The following is a 16,242-nucleotide window of genomic DNA, read 5'->3' as shown; positions in this document are numbered from 1 at the left end:
TCTCAAGACATCAGTCAGGAAGTTAAAGCTTGGTTGCAAATGGGTCTTCCAAATGGACAATGACCCCAAGCATACTTCCAAAGTTGTGGCAAAATGGCTTAAAGACAACAAAGTTAAGGTATTGGAGTGACCATCACAAAGCCCTGACCTCAATCCTATAGAAAATTTGTGGGCAGAACTAAAAAAGTGTGCGCGAGCAAGAAGGCCTACAAACCAGACTCAGTAACACCAGCTCTGTCAGGGGGAATGGGCCAAAATGCACCCAATTTATTGTGGGAAGCTTGTGGAAGGCTACCTGAAACGTTTGACCCAAGTTAAACAATTTAAAGGCAATGCTACCAAATACTAATTGAGTGTATGTAAACTTCTGACCCACTGGGAATGTGATGAAATAAATAAAAGCTGAAAAAAATCATTCTCTCTACTATTATCCTGACATTTCACATTCTCAAAATAAAAGTGGTGATCCTAACTGACCTAAGACAGGGAATTTTTACTAGGATTAAATGTCAGGAATTGTGAAAAACTGAGTTTAAATGTATTTGGCTAAGGTGTATGTAAACTTCCGACTTCAACTGTATGTGAAATAGGACAAATATAAGCACCCACCTTATTAAGTTCAACTTGATTTATTTGCTATTTGTTGGAATTCTTTAATGCTGTGGTACTTCAAGCATGCACACAGGCACGCACACACACACAGCTAAACATTGGGCTGCAGAGAGAGGTTATTTGAGCTGGGGTGGGGGTCTGTTGGAAAATGTGTTTTTCATTTATTTCCTATCAACCCCAGTATACAGACCCTTTCTATTTCTCACCTCTCTCTCCATCTCAACCTCACTTTCTCCTGGCATGGATTTGTTTGACTGCTTTCCATTTTTCCTAATGCAATATCTTTCTCCCGCTCTTCCACTTCTCTTCCTCCACTCATTGCTCCCCTGCTTTTGGGCTGCACATTTTTTTTCTCCCCCCTAATTTCCTCTCCAACCATTATTTTGGGCCTCACCCATCATCCCTCTTTCCTTCTCAAGCCCCTCCCTAACTCTCCCTCCATAACTCACCCTCTCTTTTTCTCTACCTCTATCCCAGGAAAAGCACAAGCCCTTTTCTCTTATTTCACATCACAGGAACACTCTGCCAGCACACACACACACCACAGGATTCCTTTGTCTCTACAGGGATCTTTCCTGGTCAGCATTAGCAGGAATGCTCACTATTTCTCAACTGGATTTTCCTCCAGAGCGCACACTATGCTTTAGGAGAGCTATGGTGTAAATAATTTATAGTACTGTAATACTTTAAAATACATCATTGTGTGTGTGTCCTGTATTAATGGTTTCTCCTCTCTGTCCCTCTCCAGGAGGCAACCCCGGCTGTCCCCATGAAACCATCGCACTTACCCCTCCCCTCAACACAACCCTGCCTCTGATAGGCTGTACGATGGAGTTGTCCTATCAATCAGATGGATTATTTCAACTAATTTCCCAAATCGTAGACCTATCCCCAAAGCACTTTTATTCCCTACTTTCCAGACACTTGCATAGATCTGAAATAATTGGATAGGTGTAATCAATGTGGTGATAATTCCTTTTAGTCTATCAGAGGGAAAGGTGGAGTAATCACCATATTGATAATTTCAACCCAATCCATTCAGGTGAAGGGCCATTCCAACTCAAATATCCAGCTACCATTTTGCCTGAGACTTTTACCCAGAGCTTGTCAATGAGCTGTCTAATCTGTATTATACACTGGGTAGTTCGAGCGCTAAATGCTGATTGGCTGATAGCTGTGGTATATCAGACCGTATACCATGGGTATGACAAAACATTTATTTTTACCGCTCTAATTACGTTGGTAACCAGTTTATAATAGCAATAAGACACTTCGGGGGTTTGTGGTATATGGCCAATATACCACGGCTAAGGGCTGTATCCAGGCACTCTGCATAATAATAGCCCGTAGCCATGGTATATTGGCCACATACCACACCCCTTCGTGCCTTATTGCTTATATAGAGCCTTCTCCTTACCTTCTCTCCATCTGTCTCCTTCCCTCTCGACTCGCCCAACCCACCAAAAATTCTGAAATATCCATCCCCAATTATAATCAAATGTATTTATAAAGCCCTTCTTACATCAGCTGATATCTCAAAGTGCTGTACAGAAACCCAGCCTAAAACCCCAAACGGCAAGCAATGCAGGTGTAGAAGCACGGTGGCTAGGAAAAACTCCCTAGAAAGGCCAAAACCTAGGAAGAAAGCTAGAGAGGAACCAGGCTATGAGAGGTGGCCAGTCCTCTTCTGGCTGTGCCGGGTGGAGATTATAACAGAACATGGCCAAGATGTTCAAATGTTCATAGATGGCCAGCAGGGTCACATAATAAATCACAGTGGTTGTCGAAGGTGCAACAGGTCAGCACCTCAGGAGTAAATGTCAGTTGGCTTTTCATAGCCGATCATTCAGAGTATCTCTACCACTCCTGCTGTCTCTAGAGAGTTGAAAACAGCAGGTCTGGGACAGGTAGCACGGGACAGGTTGCACGTCCGGTGAACAGGTCAGGGTTCCATAGCCGCAGGCAGAACAGTTGAAACTGGAGCAGCAGCACGGCCAGGTGGACTGGGGACAGCAAGGAGTCATCAGGCCAGGTAGTCCAGAGGCATGGTCCTAGGGCTCAGGTCCTCCGAGAGAGAGAAAGAAAGAATTAGAGAGAGCATACTTAAATTCACACAGGACACCGTATAACACAGGAGAAATACTCCAGATATAACAGACTGACCCTAGCCCCCCGACACATAAACTACTGCAGCATAAATACTGGTGGCTGAGACAGGAGGGGTCGGGAGACACTGTGGCCCTGTCCGATGATACCCTGGACAGGGCCAAACAGGCAGGATATAACCCCACCCACTTTGCCAAAGCACAGCCCTCACACCACTAGAGGGATACCTTCAACTACCAACTTACCATCCTGAGACAAGGCCGAGTATAGCCCACAAAGATCTCCGCCACGGCACAACCCAAGGGGGGGCGCCAACCCAGACAGGAAGATCACGTCAGTGACTCAACCTACTCAAGTGACACACCCCTCCTAGGGACGGCATGGAAGAGCACCAGTAAGCCAGTGACTCGGCCTCTGTAATAGGGTTAGAGGCAGAAAATCCCAGTGGAGAGAGGGGAACCGGCCAGGCAGAGACAGCAAGGGTGGTTCGTTGCTCCAGTCCCTTTCCGTTCATCTTCACACTCCTGGGCCAGACTACACTCAATCATAGGACCTACTGAAGTGATGAGTCTTCAATAAATCACACCGTACCTTCTCCGCTATGCAATCTGGCTTCAGAGCCGGTCATGGGTGCACCTCAGCCACGCTCAAGGTCCTTAATGATATCATAACCGCCATTGATAAGAGACATTACTGTGCAGCTGTATTCATCGACCTGGCCAAGGCTTTCGACTCTGTCAATCACCACATTCTTATCGGCAGACTCAACAGCCTTGGTTTCTCAAATGATTGCCTCGCCTGGTTCACCAACTACTTCTCTGATAAAGTTCAGTGTGTCCAATCGGAGGGCCTGTTGTCCGGACCTCTGGCAGTCTCTATGGGGGTGCCACAGGGTTCAATTCTTGGGCCGACTCTTTTCTCTGTATATGTCAATGATGCCGCTCTTGCTGCGGGTAATTCTTTGATCCACCTCTACGCAGACGACACCATTCTGTATACATCTGGCCCTTCTTTGGACACTGTGTAAACAAACCTCCAAACGAGCTTCAACGCCATACAACACTCCTTCTGTGGCCTCCAACTGCACTTAAATGCTAGTAAAACGAAATGCATGCTTTTCAACCGATCGCTGCCCGCACCCGCCTGCCTGACTAGCATCACTACTCTGGACGGTTCTGACTTTGAATATGTGGACAACTACAAATACCTAGGTGTCTGGTTAGACTGTAAACTCTCCTTCCAGACTCATATTAAGCATCTCCAATCCAAAATGAGATCTAGATTCGGCTTCCTATTTCGCAACAAAGCGTCCTTCACTCATGCTGCCAAACATACCCTCGTAAAACTGACTATCCTACCGATCCTCGACGATGTCATTTACAAAATAGCCTCAAACACTCTACTCAGCAAACTGGATGCAGTCTATCACAGTGCCATCCGTTTTGTCACCAAAGCCCCATATGCTACCCACCACTACGACCTGTATGCTCTCTTTGGCTGGTCCTTGCTACATATTCGTCACCAAACCCACTGGCTCCAGTGTCTTTGCTTGGTAAAGCTCCGCCTTATCTCAGCTCATTGGTCACCATAGCAACACCCACCTGTAGCACGCGCTCCAGCAGGTATATTTCACTGGTCATCCCCAAAGCCAACACCTCCTTTGGCCGCCTTTCCTTACAGTTCTCTGCTGCCAATGACTGGAACGAATTGCAAAAAATCACTGAAGTTGGAGACATATCTCCCTCACTAACTTTAAGTGTCAGCTGTCAGAGCAGCTTACCGATCGCTGCAGCTGTACACAGCCCATCTGTAAATAGCCCATCCAACCAACTACCTACCTACCTCATCCCCAGTATAGTTTTTCTGCTCTTTTGCACACCAGTATTTCTACTTGCACATCCTCATTTGCACATCTATCACTTCAGTGTTAATTGCTAAATTGTAATTACTTTGCCACTATGGCCTATTTATTGCCTTACCTCCTTACTTAATTTGCGCACACTGTATACTGATTGTTCTATTGTGTTATTGACTGTACGTTTGTTTATCCCATGTGTAACTCAGTGTTGTTGTTTTTGTCACACTGCTTTATCTTGGCCAGGTCGCAGTTGTAAATGAGAACTTGTTCTCAACTGGCCTACCTGGTTAAATAAAGGTGAAATATTTTTTTTTTTTTTAAAACCTGTCTGCTAGTGAGAACCAAGGTGGCCTTGTGACTGTTTTGTACATATGGCAATGTCTACAAATGTTGGAATGCTTGTGCTTTGTGCAACTACAAACCACTTATGGTTTTAAACAAACAGGGTTTTAATTTTCTAGAACATTGTAGTCCTTTGATTTGAAATAGGCTAGGAATGGTAAGCCTATTAGCTTCTTGTTGCATTATACCTGAGTCCTGCCGTGAGCCCCTATATAGATGTATTTGATCTATCCAAAAATTATCAAACAGATCAGACAATTCCACTCAGCATGCCAAAATAGGGGCAGAATCTTATCAAATATAGCTACGCTTTTATCAGTGTACAAAGCCATCCAGCAATGAAATGTCGCCCTTTCATTTGCCAGTAGATGGTATTACATTGAGATAGGGTCACCTTAACTCTACCGACATGTACAGTTGAAGTCGGAAGTTTACATACACTTAGGTTGGAGTCATTAAAACTCGTTTTACAACCACTTCACAAATTTCTTGTTAACAAACTATAGTTTTGGCAAGTCGGTTAGGACTACTTGGTGCATGACACAAGTAATTTTTTCAACAATTGTTTACAGACAGATTTCACTTATAATTCACTGTATCACAATTCCAGTGGGTCAGAAGTTTACATACACTAAGTTGACTGTGCCTTTAAACAGCTTGGAAAATTCCAGAAAATGATGTCATGGCTTTAGAAGCTTCTGATAAGCTAATTTAAATCATTTGAGTCAATTGGAGGTCTACCTGTGGATGTATTTCAAGGCCTACCTTCAAACTCAGTGCCTCTTTGCTTGACATCATAGGAAAATCAAAAGAAATCAGCCAAGACCTCAGAAAAAAAATTGTAGACCTCCACAAGTCTGGTTCATCCATGGGAGCAATTTCCAAATGCCTGAAGGTACCACGTTCATCTGTACAAATAATAGTACGCAAGTATAAACACCATCGGACCACCCAGCCGTCATACCGCTCTGGAAGGAGATGTGTTCTGTCTCCTAGAGATGAAGGTACTTTGGTGTGAAAAGTGCAAATCAATCCCAGAACAACAGCAAAGGACCTTGTGAAGATGCTGGAGGAAACAGGTACAAAAGTATCTATATCCACAGTAAAACGAGTCCTATATCGACATAACCTGAAAGGCCGCTCAGCAAGGAAGAAGCCACTGCTCCAAAACCGCCATAAAAAAGCCAGACTATGGTTTGCAACTGCACATGGGGACAAATATCATACTTTTTGGAGAAATGTCCTCTGGTCTGATGAAACAAAAATAGAACTGCTAGAAAGTTAAAGCTTGGTCGCAAATGAGTCTTCCAAATGGACAATGACCCCAAGCATACTTCCAAAGTTGTGGCAAAATGGCTTAAGGACAACAAAGTTAAGGTATTGGAGTGGTCATCATAAAGCCCTGACCTGAATCCTATAGAATATTTGTGGGCAGAACTGAAAAAGCGTGTGTGAGCAAGGAGGCCTACAAACCTGACTCAGTTACACAAGCTCTGTCAGGAGGAATGGGACAAAATTCACCCAACTTATTGTGGGAAGCTTGTGGAAGGCTACCCAAAACATTTCACCCAAGTTAAACAATTTAAAGGCAATGCTACCAAATACTAATTGAGTGTATGTAAACTTCTGACCCACTGGGAATGTGATGAAAGAAATAAAAGCTGAAATAAATCAATCATTCTCTCTACTATTATTCTGACATTTCACATTCTTAAAATAAAGTGGTGATCCTAACTGACCTAAGACAGGGAATTTTTACTCGGATTAAATGTCAGGAATTGTGAAAAACTTGAGTTTCCTTGTATTTGGCTAAGGTGTATGTAAACTTCTGACTTCAACTATACATAATACCTCAATTACCTCGACTAACTGGTACCCCCTGTATATAGCCTCGCGACTGTTATTTTACTGCTGCTCTTTAACTATGTTACTTTTAACTTATCTATTTTTTACTTAACACTTATTTTTCTTAACTTCATTGTTGGTTAAGGGCTTGTAAGTAAGCATTTCACTGTAAGGTGTAGTACACCTGTTGTATTTGGCACATGTGACAAAATTTTATTTGACATTGCCTGAGGAAATAGAGGTAGACAAAGGGAAGAGCCTAGGTGGAGAGAGAGACAGTCCACTCAGCTGAACTCAGTCAAGGATCAAGTGCTAACAGTCAGTATCTGGATAATGTGTGTGAAATGCTTGATAATGTATGTGATATCAACAGAGAAGTACATTTTCTGAGTGATTTAAAATATTGACTGGCTATCATAAAGTTGGCCACTCAGAAAAAACCGTCAAACTGTAACCAGTGCCTGCAACCTGGATCAGGTTGTCAATCAACCTACCAGGGTAGTTACAAACAGCACAGGAATTAAATCATCAACATGTATTGATCACATCTGTACTAACACTGCAGATATTTGCTTTAAAGCAGTATCCAAATCCATAGGATGTAGTGATCACAATATAACAGCCATAGGACAACCAAAGTTCCAAAGGCTGTGCCTAATATAGTGTATAAGAGGTCATACAATACGTTTTGTAGTGATTCATATGTTGATGATGTAAAGAACATTTGCTGGTCTGTGGTGTGTAATGAGGAGCAACCAGACGCTGCATTTGACGTATTTATGAAACTACTTATTCCAGTTACTAATAAGCACACACCCAAATGCTGACACTACACATCCAAGTATATCGGACCAAATTATGAAAGACAAGAATTGCACTTTTGAATTCCGTAAAGTCAGTATGGAAGAGGTGAAAAAATTGTTGTCTATCAACAATGACAAGCCACCGGGGTCTGACAATCTGGATGGAAAATTACTGAGGATAATAGCAGACGATATTGCCATATCTTCAATTTAAGCCTACTAGAGAGTGTGTGCCCTCAGGCCTGGAGGGAAGCTAAAGTCATTCCGCTACCCAAGAATAGTAAAGCCCCCTTTACTGGCTCAAATAGCCGACCAATCAGCATGTTACCAACCCTTAGTAAACTTCTGGAAAAAATGGTGTTTGACAAGATACAATGCTATTTCACAGTAAACAAATTTCAGCATGCTTATAGGGAAGGACACTCAAAAAGCACAGCACTTACACAAATGACTGATGATTGGCTGAAAGAAATTGATGATAAAATGATAGTGGGGGCTGTCTTGTTAGACTTCAGTGCAGATTTTGACATTATCGATCATAGTCTGCTGATGGAAAAACGTATGTGTTACGGCTTTACACCCCCTGCTATGTGGATAAAGAGTTACTTGTCTAACAGAACACAGAGGGTGTTCTTTAATGGAAGCCTCTCAAATAAAATGAGTTAGAATCTGGAATTCCCCAGGGTAGCTGTTTAGGCCCCTTGCTTTTTTCTATTTTTACTAACGACATGCCACTGACTTTGAGTAAAGTCAGAGTGTCTATGTATGCGGATGACTCAACCCTATACACGTCAGCTACTACAGCGACTGAAATGACTAACACTCAACAAAGAGCTGCAGTTAGTTTCAGAGTGGGTGGCAAGGAATAAGTTAGCTCTAAATATTTCTAAAACTAAAAGCATTGTATTAGGAACAAAACACTCACTAAACCCTAAACCTCAACTAAATCTTGTAATAAGTAATGTGGAAATTGAGCAAGTTGAGTTGACTAAACTGCTTTGCGTAACCCTAGATTATAAACTGTCATGGTCAAAACATTGATGCAGTAGTAGCTAAGATGGGGAGAAGTCTGTCTATAATAAAGCGATGCGCTGCCTTTTTAACAAAACTATCAAGAAGGCAGGTCCTACAGGCCTTAGTTTTGTCGCATCTTGACTACTGTTCAGTCGTGTGGTCAGGTGCCACAAAAAAGGACTTAGCAAAATTGCAATTGGCTCAGAACAGGGCAGCACGGCTGGCCCTTGGATGTACACAGAGCTAATATGAATAATATGCATGTCAATCTCTCCTGGCTGAAAGTGGAGGAGAGATTGACTTCATCAGTACTTTTATTTATGAGAGGTATTAACATGTTGAATGCACCGAGCTGTCTGTCTAAACTACTGGCACACAGCTCAGACACCCATGCATACCCCACAAGACATGCCACAAGAGGTCTCTTCACAGTCCCCAAGTCCAGAACAGACTATGGGGAGGCACACAGTACATGGAACTCTATTCCACATCAAGTAACTGACGCAAGCAGTAAAATTAGATTTAAAAAAACAGATTAAAAAAACTCCTTATGGAACAGCAGGGACTGTGAAGCAACACAAACATAGGCAGTCACATGCATATATACACACACACACACTATACATACACATGGATTTAGTACTGTAGATATGTGGTAGTGGTGGAGTAGGGGCCTGAGGGCACAGTGTGTTGTGAAATCTGTGAATGTATTGTAATGTTTCAAAAAAATATAGAAATTGCCTTAATTTTGCTAGACCCCAGGAAGAGTAGTTGCAGCTAATGGGAATCCATAATAAATACAAATCTCACCATGGAGCCACAAGACCGACCGCAGCACCAACCACGTCAGGCCCCTGAAAGGGGATGTGAAGGTACTGCTGACATCAAGTGGATTTGGTACGGTACTGCATACATGTAGCTCGTGTTTCCCAATGCCAGTCCTCCACTACCCCCAACAGTACACATTTATGTTGTAGCCGTGGACAAACACACCTGATTCAACTAATCATCAAGCCGTGAAGGAGTCGAATCAGGCGAGTTTGTCTGGACCTAAAACAAAAATGTGTGCTTTTGGGGGTACTGGAGGACTGGAGTTGGGAAACAAACAGCAACAGGTCTCTTTTTTGTTGTTGAGTTTATGCATGCATGACTTGAAAGTTTCCCCCCTTGTGAAGCTGAATAGGTTTAATTAAATAATTTCCACTTACCAATAACAGGAATAAATATAGCTAATATGATCATAAACAAAATAACTTTATTATTCCAAAACTGCATTTAACACCTGACCGTACAACAAAGGTTCAAATCATTACAGGTTGAATACTTCCTATTTCATTAAACATGGTCACAATCTACCATGCCTCAGAGCCCTTGGTTACTAGACACGCGTTTAGAAGTTGTATAAAAGTGGTGGAATCTGAGCAAAGCATCTACAGTAGGCAGCAAAGAGCTTCAGTTCCCTGCTGAGAAACCCTCTTGTTCTGTTAAAATAGGAGCAACAGCTTTCTATAAAGTGTTTTCAAGGTTGCCACTCACCCTACCAGTCTGGTACTGGTAAGGGACATATCCACAGAGGACGGTAAGGGTAACGCCGTGTGTGGCTTGAACCCCCGATCCTCTCCTTCCATTACCCATCAATGTAGAAAGTGTGTTAGATCCTCTCGTATCTCGGCTTCATCCCAGGGTCCCTGGATGTTATCTTTGTCACTCTGCAGTCGGATCAACAGCAGAGGACACAGCAGGGTCACAGTCCCCAACAGTGCAGCCAACAGCACAGCCCCCCCAGGCCACAGAGAACCCAGCCCCCCCACCCCACACACACCCACCAGCACACACACACACCCAAACACCCACGGGGCACAATCTCTCAGCCGCTGCAGCAGGCAAGGCCATAGGGCAAACACTAACAGGGCCCAGCAGAGCATGGTGAAGGTATGAAGGGAGGAGGGAGAGGAGGAAGAGTCCAGGCCACCGGAGGTGTGCAGGTCCCCGGGGAGGCGCGAGGCCAGGCAGACAGAGGCGAACAGGGCAGCGTTGAGAGAGAGGCTCCCAGGGGGAGAAGGTTGGGCATAGGGGAAGGCCACCAGGTGGGCCAGCAGCATCAGGGCTGTCATGGCGTACACTGTGTCTGTACAGACTGACTCTGTTAAAGTGCTGAGGACAGGGGAGAACCCAAAAGTGAAGGAGAGGAAGATAGAGGCACTCTGCAGGTCAGACCAACGTGTACGGTGGTGGTTGTCTGAATCTCCCCGCGGAGCCAGTGCTTGGTAGAGTCCATAGCCCAGCAGGGCACAGAGCAGGCCGGTCCACAGCAGCGTGGAAGGGGAGAGCAGGCCCTGGAGGGAGAAAAGACGGGTTAGACTTTATAGAACTAATGTGACACAGGCGTTTAAAACTGAATGACAATGTATTCCCCAATAAAGTGCACAACTTTTGACTAGAGCCCTAGCTATGTGACTAACACTATATTGCCCTGGTCAAAACATTAGTGCACTGTGGAGAATATGGTGTCATTAGAGCTTCACCCTAAGGTCTCTTACCTGCTCCATGTACAACCAGAGTGTGAGGAAAAGAGCCACACAGGAGATCTGCTGAGCCACCAGTCCTGCCTCCTGCACCACGGCCCAGTAGCGATATTGGCGGAGGCCCTCGTTCCTCCTGAGCTCCTCCAGGAAGCGGCGGTCCACATAGTTATCAGGGAAGGGTTGACGCTCCCATAGAACTTTCCTCCAGGGCACTGCTGGGCCTGCCCCTGACCCACTGTCTGCCCCCATCAACTGGACACAAACACCAAAACCATAGGCAAATTATGAAACATATAGATCACATAGCTTGACGCACATCTCATTCCAAAATGATGGGCATTAATATGGAGTTGGTCCCCCCCTTTTGCTGCCATAACAGCATCCACTCTTCTGGGAAGGCTTTCCACTAGATGTTGGAACATTGCTGTGGGGACTTGCTTCCATTCAGCCACAAGAGCATTAGTGAGGTCGGGAACTGATGTTGGGCGATTAGGACTGGCTCACAGTCGGCGTTACAATTCATCCCAAAGGTGTTTGATGGGGTTGAGGTCAGGGCTCTGTGCAGGTCAGTCAAGTTCTTCCACACCAATCTCGACAAACATTTTCTGTATGGAACTCGCTTTGTGCACAGGGGCATTGTCATGCTGAAACAGGAACGGGCCCTCCCCAAACTGTTGCCACAAAGTTTGAAGCACAGAATTGTCCAGAATGTCATTGTATGCTGTAGCATTAAGATTTTCCTTCACTGGAACAAAGGGGCCTTGCCCAAACCATGAAAAACAGACCCAGACCATTATTCCTCCTCCACCAAACTTTACAGTTGGCACTATGTATTGGGGCAGGTAGCGTTCTCCTGGCATCTGCCAAACCACAGATTCGTCCATCAGATTGCCAGATGGTGAAGCGTGATCACTCCAGAGAACGCGTTTCCACTGCTCCAGAGTCCAATGGCGGCAAGCTTTACACCACTCCAGCCGACACTTGGCATTGCGCATGGTGAGCTTAGGCCTGTGTGCGGCTGCTCGGCCACGGAAATCCATTTCATGAAGCTCACAACAAACAGTTACTGTGATGATGTTGATTTCAGGGGCAATTTTAAACTCTTTTTTTTGTTGGAAAGGTGGCATCCTATGACGGTGCCACGTTGAAAGTCACTGAACTCTTCAGTAAGGCCATTCTACTGCCAATGTTTGTCTATGGAGATTGCATGTCGTTGTGCTCGATTTTATACACCTGTCAGCAACGGGTGTGGCTGAAATAGCCAAATTCAGTAATTTGAAGCGGTGTGTTCGACAGGATGAAAACTGGTAATGTATCATGGGTAAATTGTGACTGACTGATATACAAACAATAATGAGTTATTTATGGAAGGTGATTTGTAGATCAGTCAGTCGGCAGTCGCCCGCAGTGTCGTACAAGCCATCTATGATACTCATTACATATTGTCTTTCATCTGTCAAAACAAACTATAGACATGGGTAGAGAAATTGGTTCCAACGTTTCATCATCATCATCACATAATTTATGACAAGCACTGCCAGGTTTGTCTTGAAAGCAGATTATGGTTGTTAGCTTGCCAGTTAGCTAGCTAAAGCGGCTAGCGTAGCCGGCTTAGCTCGGATATTATTGCTACTAGTTGTCATTCAACAGAACCATCCTGAAAATATACCACAAACCCTGTTACATTTTCGTAATAACAACTTATTTAGGTAAGAGATATTCTGATTTTACCTGCAAGGGACTGAGCTGGACCGCTCTGAAGCAGGCAAGAACACTAAGTACTTCCGGGTTACGTATTTTTTTTTGAATCCTTCAGAATAAGAGTTCCGTTCTGTATACTTTGTAAATCAAATCAAATGTTATGTCACATGTGCCGAATACAACAGGTGTAGACCTTACAGTGAAATGCTTACGTACAAACCCTTAACCAACAATGCAGTTTGAAGAGAATACCTAAAAGTAAGAGATAAGAATAACAAATAATTAAAGAGCAGTAGAAAATAATAGCGGGCTATATACAGGGGGTACCGGTACAGAGTCAATGTGCGGGGACACCAGTGTCGAGGTAATTGAGGTAATGTGTACATGTAGGTAGAGTTATTCAAGTGACTATGCATAGATAAGAGAGAGAGTAGCAGCAGCGTAAAAGGGGGCAATGCAAATAGTCTGGCTAGCCATTTGATTAGCTGTTCAGGAGTCTTATGGATTGGGGGTAGAAGCTGTTCAGAAGCCTCTTGGACCTGGACTTGGCGCTCTGGTACCACTTGCCATGCGGTAGCAGAGAGAACAGTCTGTGACTAGGGTGGCTGGAGTCTTGACAATTTTTAGGGCCTTCCTCTGACACCGCCTGGTATAGAGGTCCTGGATGGCAGGAAGCTTGGCCCCAGTGATGTACTGGGCCGTACGAATGAAACATGAGGGAGAAAATGACGTGCAATATTAGATATTATATACTAGTTATCATAAAAAGAATAAGCGGATTTCTATGAAATCTGATTTATACATTTTTAAAGCCTGAATGGACAATGCTTTTTGTTTGTACACATATGATTTATTGCACCATACAATTTTCTGTACATCGTCTCGCAGTAAAAAGGGTGTCCGTTGCTGCTCATTTTACAGCCTTTAAAGTGTGGCCAATCACCTTTAATTCATAAAACTCTATGCACAAGGACTACTTGGAACAATTTCCACTGACATTTTTACCAAAACACATTTACTTGAACAGTGCAGATGCAAAGTTTGGTAACAGACTGATGCCTAAAACAGCCCAAACCATCATTCTGTTACCAAATTTTGCATCAGTGGAAATGTTTAAATGTATTCCTTGTGCAGCTTTATTTTTTTACTTTGCAATCAATTGTTTTTGTTTCACATACATTTTAATGTGAAAAATCTGAGTCTCATCATCACTCCATTACTGTGGAATTTCCCATGTATTATCTTCCCAGTCCCTTTCTGAGCCATTTCCTCTTTTTCCCCCTCTCATCCCATCTGTCCCTCATTCATTCATCCATCCCCCATCTCTTGTTCTCTGCTCCCATCCCCATGCATCCCCTCTGAGGTTGCATCCTTTGTGTATAGCAAATGTCTCCAGTCCGATGGTGGACCAGTGCAGAGGGATACAACCTCAGCCCCTCCCACCCATCAGAACACGCCAGCTCCTCCTGAAGGTTATTTTTGGCCCAAAACCAAAAGACATGTGGGTCAAATAAGTAGGATTGTTTCATTTACATACCAATAGGCCTTATGTATTTGTAAAAGCAGGATTTGACCAATTATTTCCTAGCTGTTAACAGTTTCGTAGTGTGTGTGCTGATCACTGTTCTACCAGAAGATGGCGAAGTGGCACTACTCAACAAGAGTCTGTAGAGAAGAAATAACGCTCCCCTGATCCTAGATCTGTGCAACCTTTACCTAGGAGCAGTCACATGAACAAATGCAGACTCCAAAACAGTCAAGTGAAAGACAAAAGGTTTTATTTAGAAATTCACAGTTTCTAATGGCACTACATCTTTGTAGTTACACTCACGCTCCTGTTGCACAATACTATGCAACTCTTCCTCAGAGTACTCACAGTGAGAGAAAAGAAATAAAGAAAAGAAAGGAGGCATGGACAAAGCACTTGAGACAGGGTTTAGTGTAGAAAAACAAAAAGGCATGAAGGTAGTAATAATAACAGTGCACACTGAGCCCAGGGGTCACCAAGGACCTCCAGTCACTGAGCCCCAGGGGTCACCAAGGACCTCCAGTCACTGTTAAATTAGGGCTTTGTAGTGTCTCTCTCACATGCATGTCAAGAGAAAACACTCACAGTGAAACAAACACTCACAGTGAAACACTCACAGTGAAACACTTCCATGCATACATACACAAGCATAATATCATACGCATTCAAAAAAGGAAGCAAAACAAAGAGGGTCATGATTCGCTGGGTATGGAACACTTCTTCAGATTAAGTTTTGCATTCGAAACCCTTTCCCAACATTCCCTTTATTAAATTCATCCTCTGAAAACCACTACCTGCCTACGAGGTGGGGTGAATGTACAGTAATGAACAACAAATGAATGAATGAATGGATGAATGACAGCTAGTAAGGAAAGTAGAGGTGGCCAGTTAAAAGGAGCCGTTCATGGTAAAGGGAAGAGAAGTGGTTAAATTAAAAGAGCTCTTGCCACAGTGTCTGAACCCTGACCTGTGTAGGGGTTAGAGGTCAGGGTGTAGAGAGGGTAGAGTAGGGGACCTGGGAGGCTGGTCTATAGAGGGCGTGTGTAGTGTTTATTTGGTTTGTGGTTTTCCACTGTCTCTCTCAGTCAACAACCAACCCAACTCAGAGGCCATCAGATCACACCCACACAACACAGATGGGATTTTTCACATTTCCCCTTTGCCGTGCCAATCACATCCTTGCACAGACACAGAACCAATGACTTCAAACATTTATTCTCTTTTAACTTCATCTTCGCAAAGGACTGAACAACAAAGGAAGCAGACCCACACCCTCTGATTTGTTAGGTGTTGCTGGTTCATATTGAATATTATTCAGTCTTATACGATCCAGCAACAGTTATTACTGGGGCTGATATAGTTACGGCCCTCAGTACCCTGATAGAGGTCTAGTTAAGAGAGGTTTGTGTGTGTATGTGACAGTGGAGGTGACTCAAAACCACAGAAATATAAAAATGTGGACATCTTGTTGTCTCTATATCTTTGTAAAAACAAATATTGGTCACAAAAGAGGTGAACACCTGAGCCAACGCGTTAAATAGTGTGTCGGGTAGCCAGTGGAAAAATCACAGTATGCCACAGTACCGTGGTATGTATGTACAATATATGTACATCAGAGGCTGGTGGGAGGAGCTATAGGAGGATGGGCTCTTTGTAATGGCTGGGATTTAATAAATGGAATGAGTCAAATGTGGTTTCTTTGTGTTTGATTCCGTTCCATTAATTCCATTTAATGGTGGGAGGAGCTATTATTTGACCCACTAGGCTACCTGGGGCGGCAGCGTAGCCTAGTGGTTAGAGCGCTGGACTAGTAACCGAAAGGTTGCAAGATCAAATCCCCGAGCTGACAAGGTTCAAATCTGTCGTTCTGCCCCTGAACAAGGCAGTTAACCCACTGTTCCTAGGCCG

General features: G+C 43.8%; 2 protein-coding genes across 2 annotated transcripts in view; one reads left to right on the top strand and one right to left on the bottom strand.

The window, feature by feature from the left end:
• Positions 1–1,822, top strand: part of LOC115193030 (dynamin-2) — a 46,953-nt gene extending 45,131 nt beyond the window's left edge. Inside the window, 1 exon segment of the mRNA XM_075074278.1 lies at positions 1,361–1,822. Within this exon segment, the coding sequence (XP_074930379.1) occupies positions 1,361–1,385 (25 nt within the window). The 3' untranslated portion in view covers positions 1,386–1,822.
• A 7,991-nt stretch (positions 1,823–9,813) lies between these two features.
• Positions 9,814–12,892, bottom strand: pigc (phosphatidylinositol glycan anchor biosynthesis, class C). Its single transcript, XM_029750919.1, has 3 exons — positions 12,837–12,892; positions 11,121–11,357; positions 9,814–10,916 (listed from the first exon to the last, which is right to left on the bottom strand). Exons 2-3 carry the CDS (start codon positions 11,352–11,354, stop codon positions 10,215–10,217), a joined length of 936 nt encoding a protein of 311 aa, XP_029606779.1. The 5' UTR covers positions 11,355–11,357; positions 12,837–12,892; the 3' UTR covers positions 9,814–10,214.
• Positions 12,893–16,242: the final 3,350 nt, after the last annotated feature.

The sequence above is a fragment of the Salmo trutta genome, chromosome 4 (genome assembly GCF_901001165.1).
Source record: "Salmo trutta chromosome 4, fSalTru1.1, whole genome shotgun sequence".
Classification (NCBI taxonomy): Eukaryota; Metazoa; Chordata; class Actinopteri; order Salmoniformes; family Salmonidae; genus Salmo; species Salmo trutta.
The sequence above is the reverse complement of the archived record's forward strand: the minus strand, read 5'-3'. Positions and strand labels throughout refer to the sequence as shown.

What these genes read in the sequence shown, in the direction of transcription:
- pigc (XM_029750919.1), bottom strand. Translation starts at nt 11,354, where the DNA reads ATGGGGGCAGACAGTGGGTCAGGGGCAGGCCCAGCAGTGCCCTGGAGG. An exon ending in TCTGGTTGTACATGGAGCAG is followed by an intron (nt 10,917 to 11,120) that starts GTAAGAGACCTT and finishes TTCTCCCTCCAG; the next exon opens with GGCCTGCTCTCCCCTTCCAC.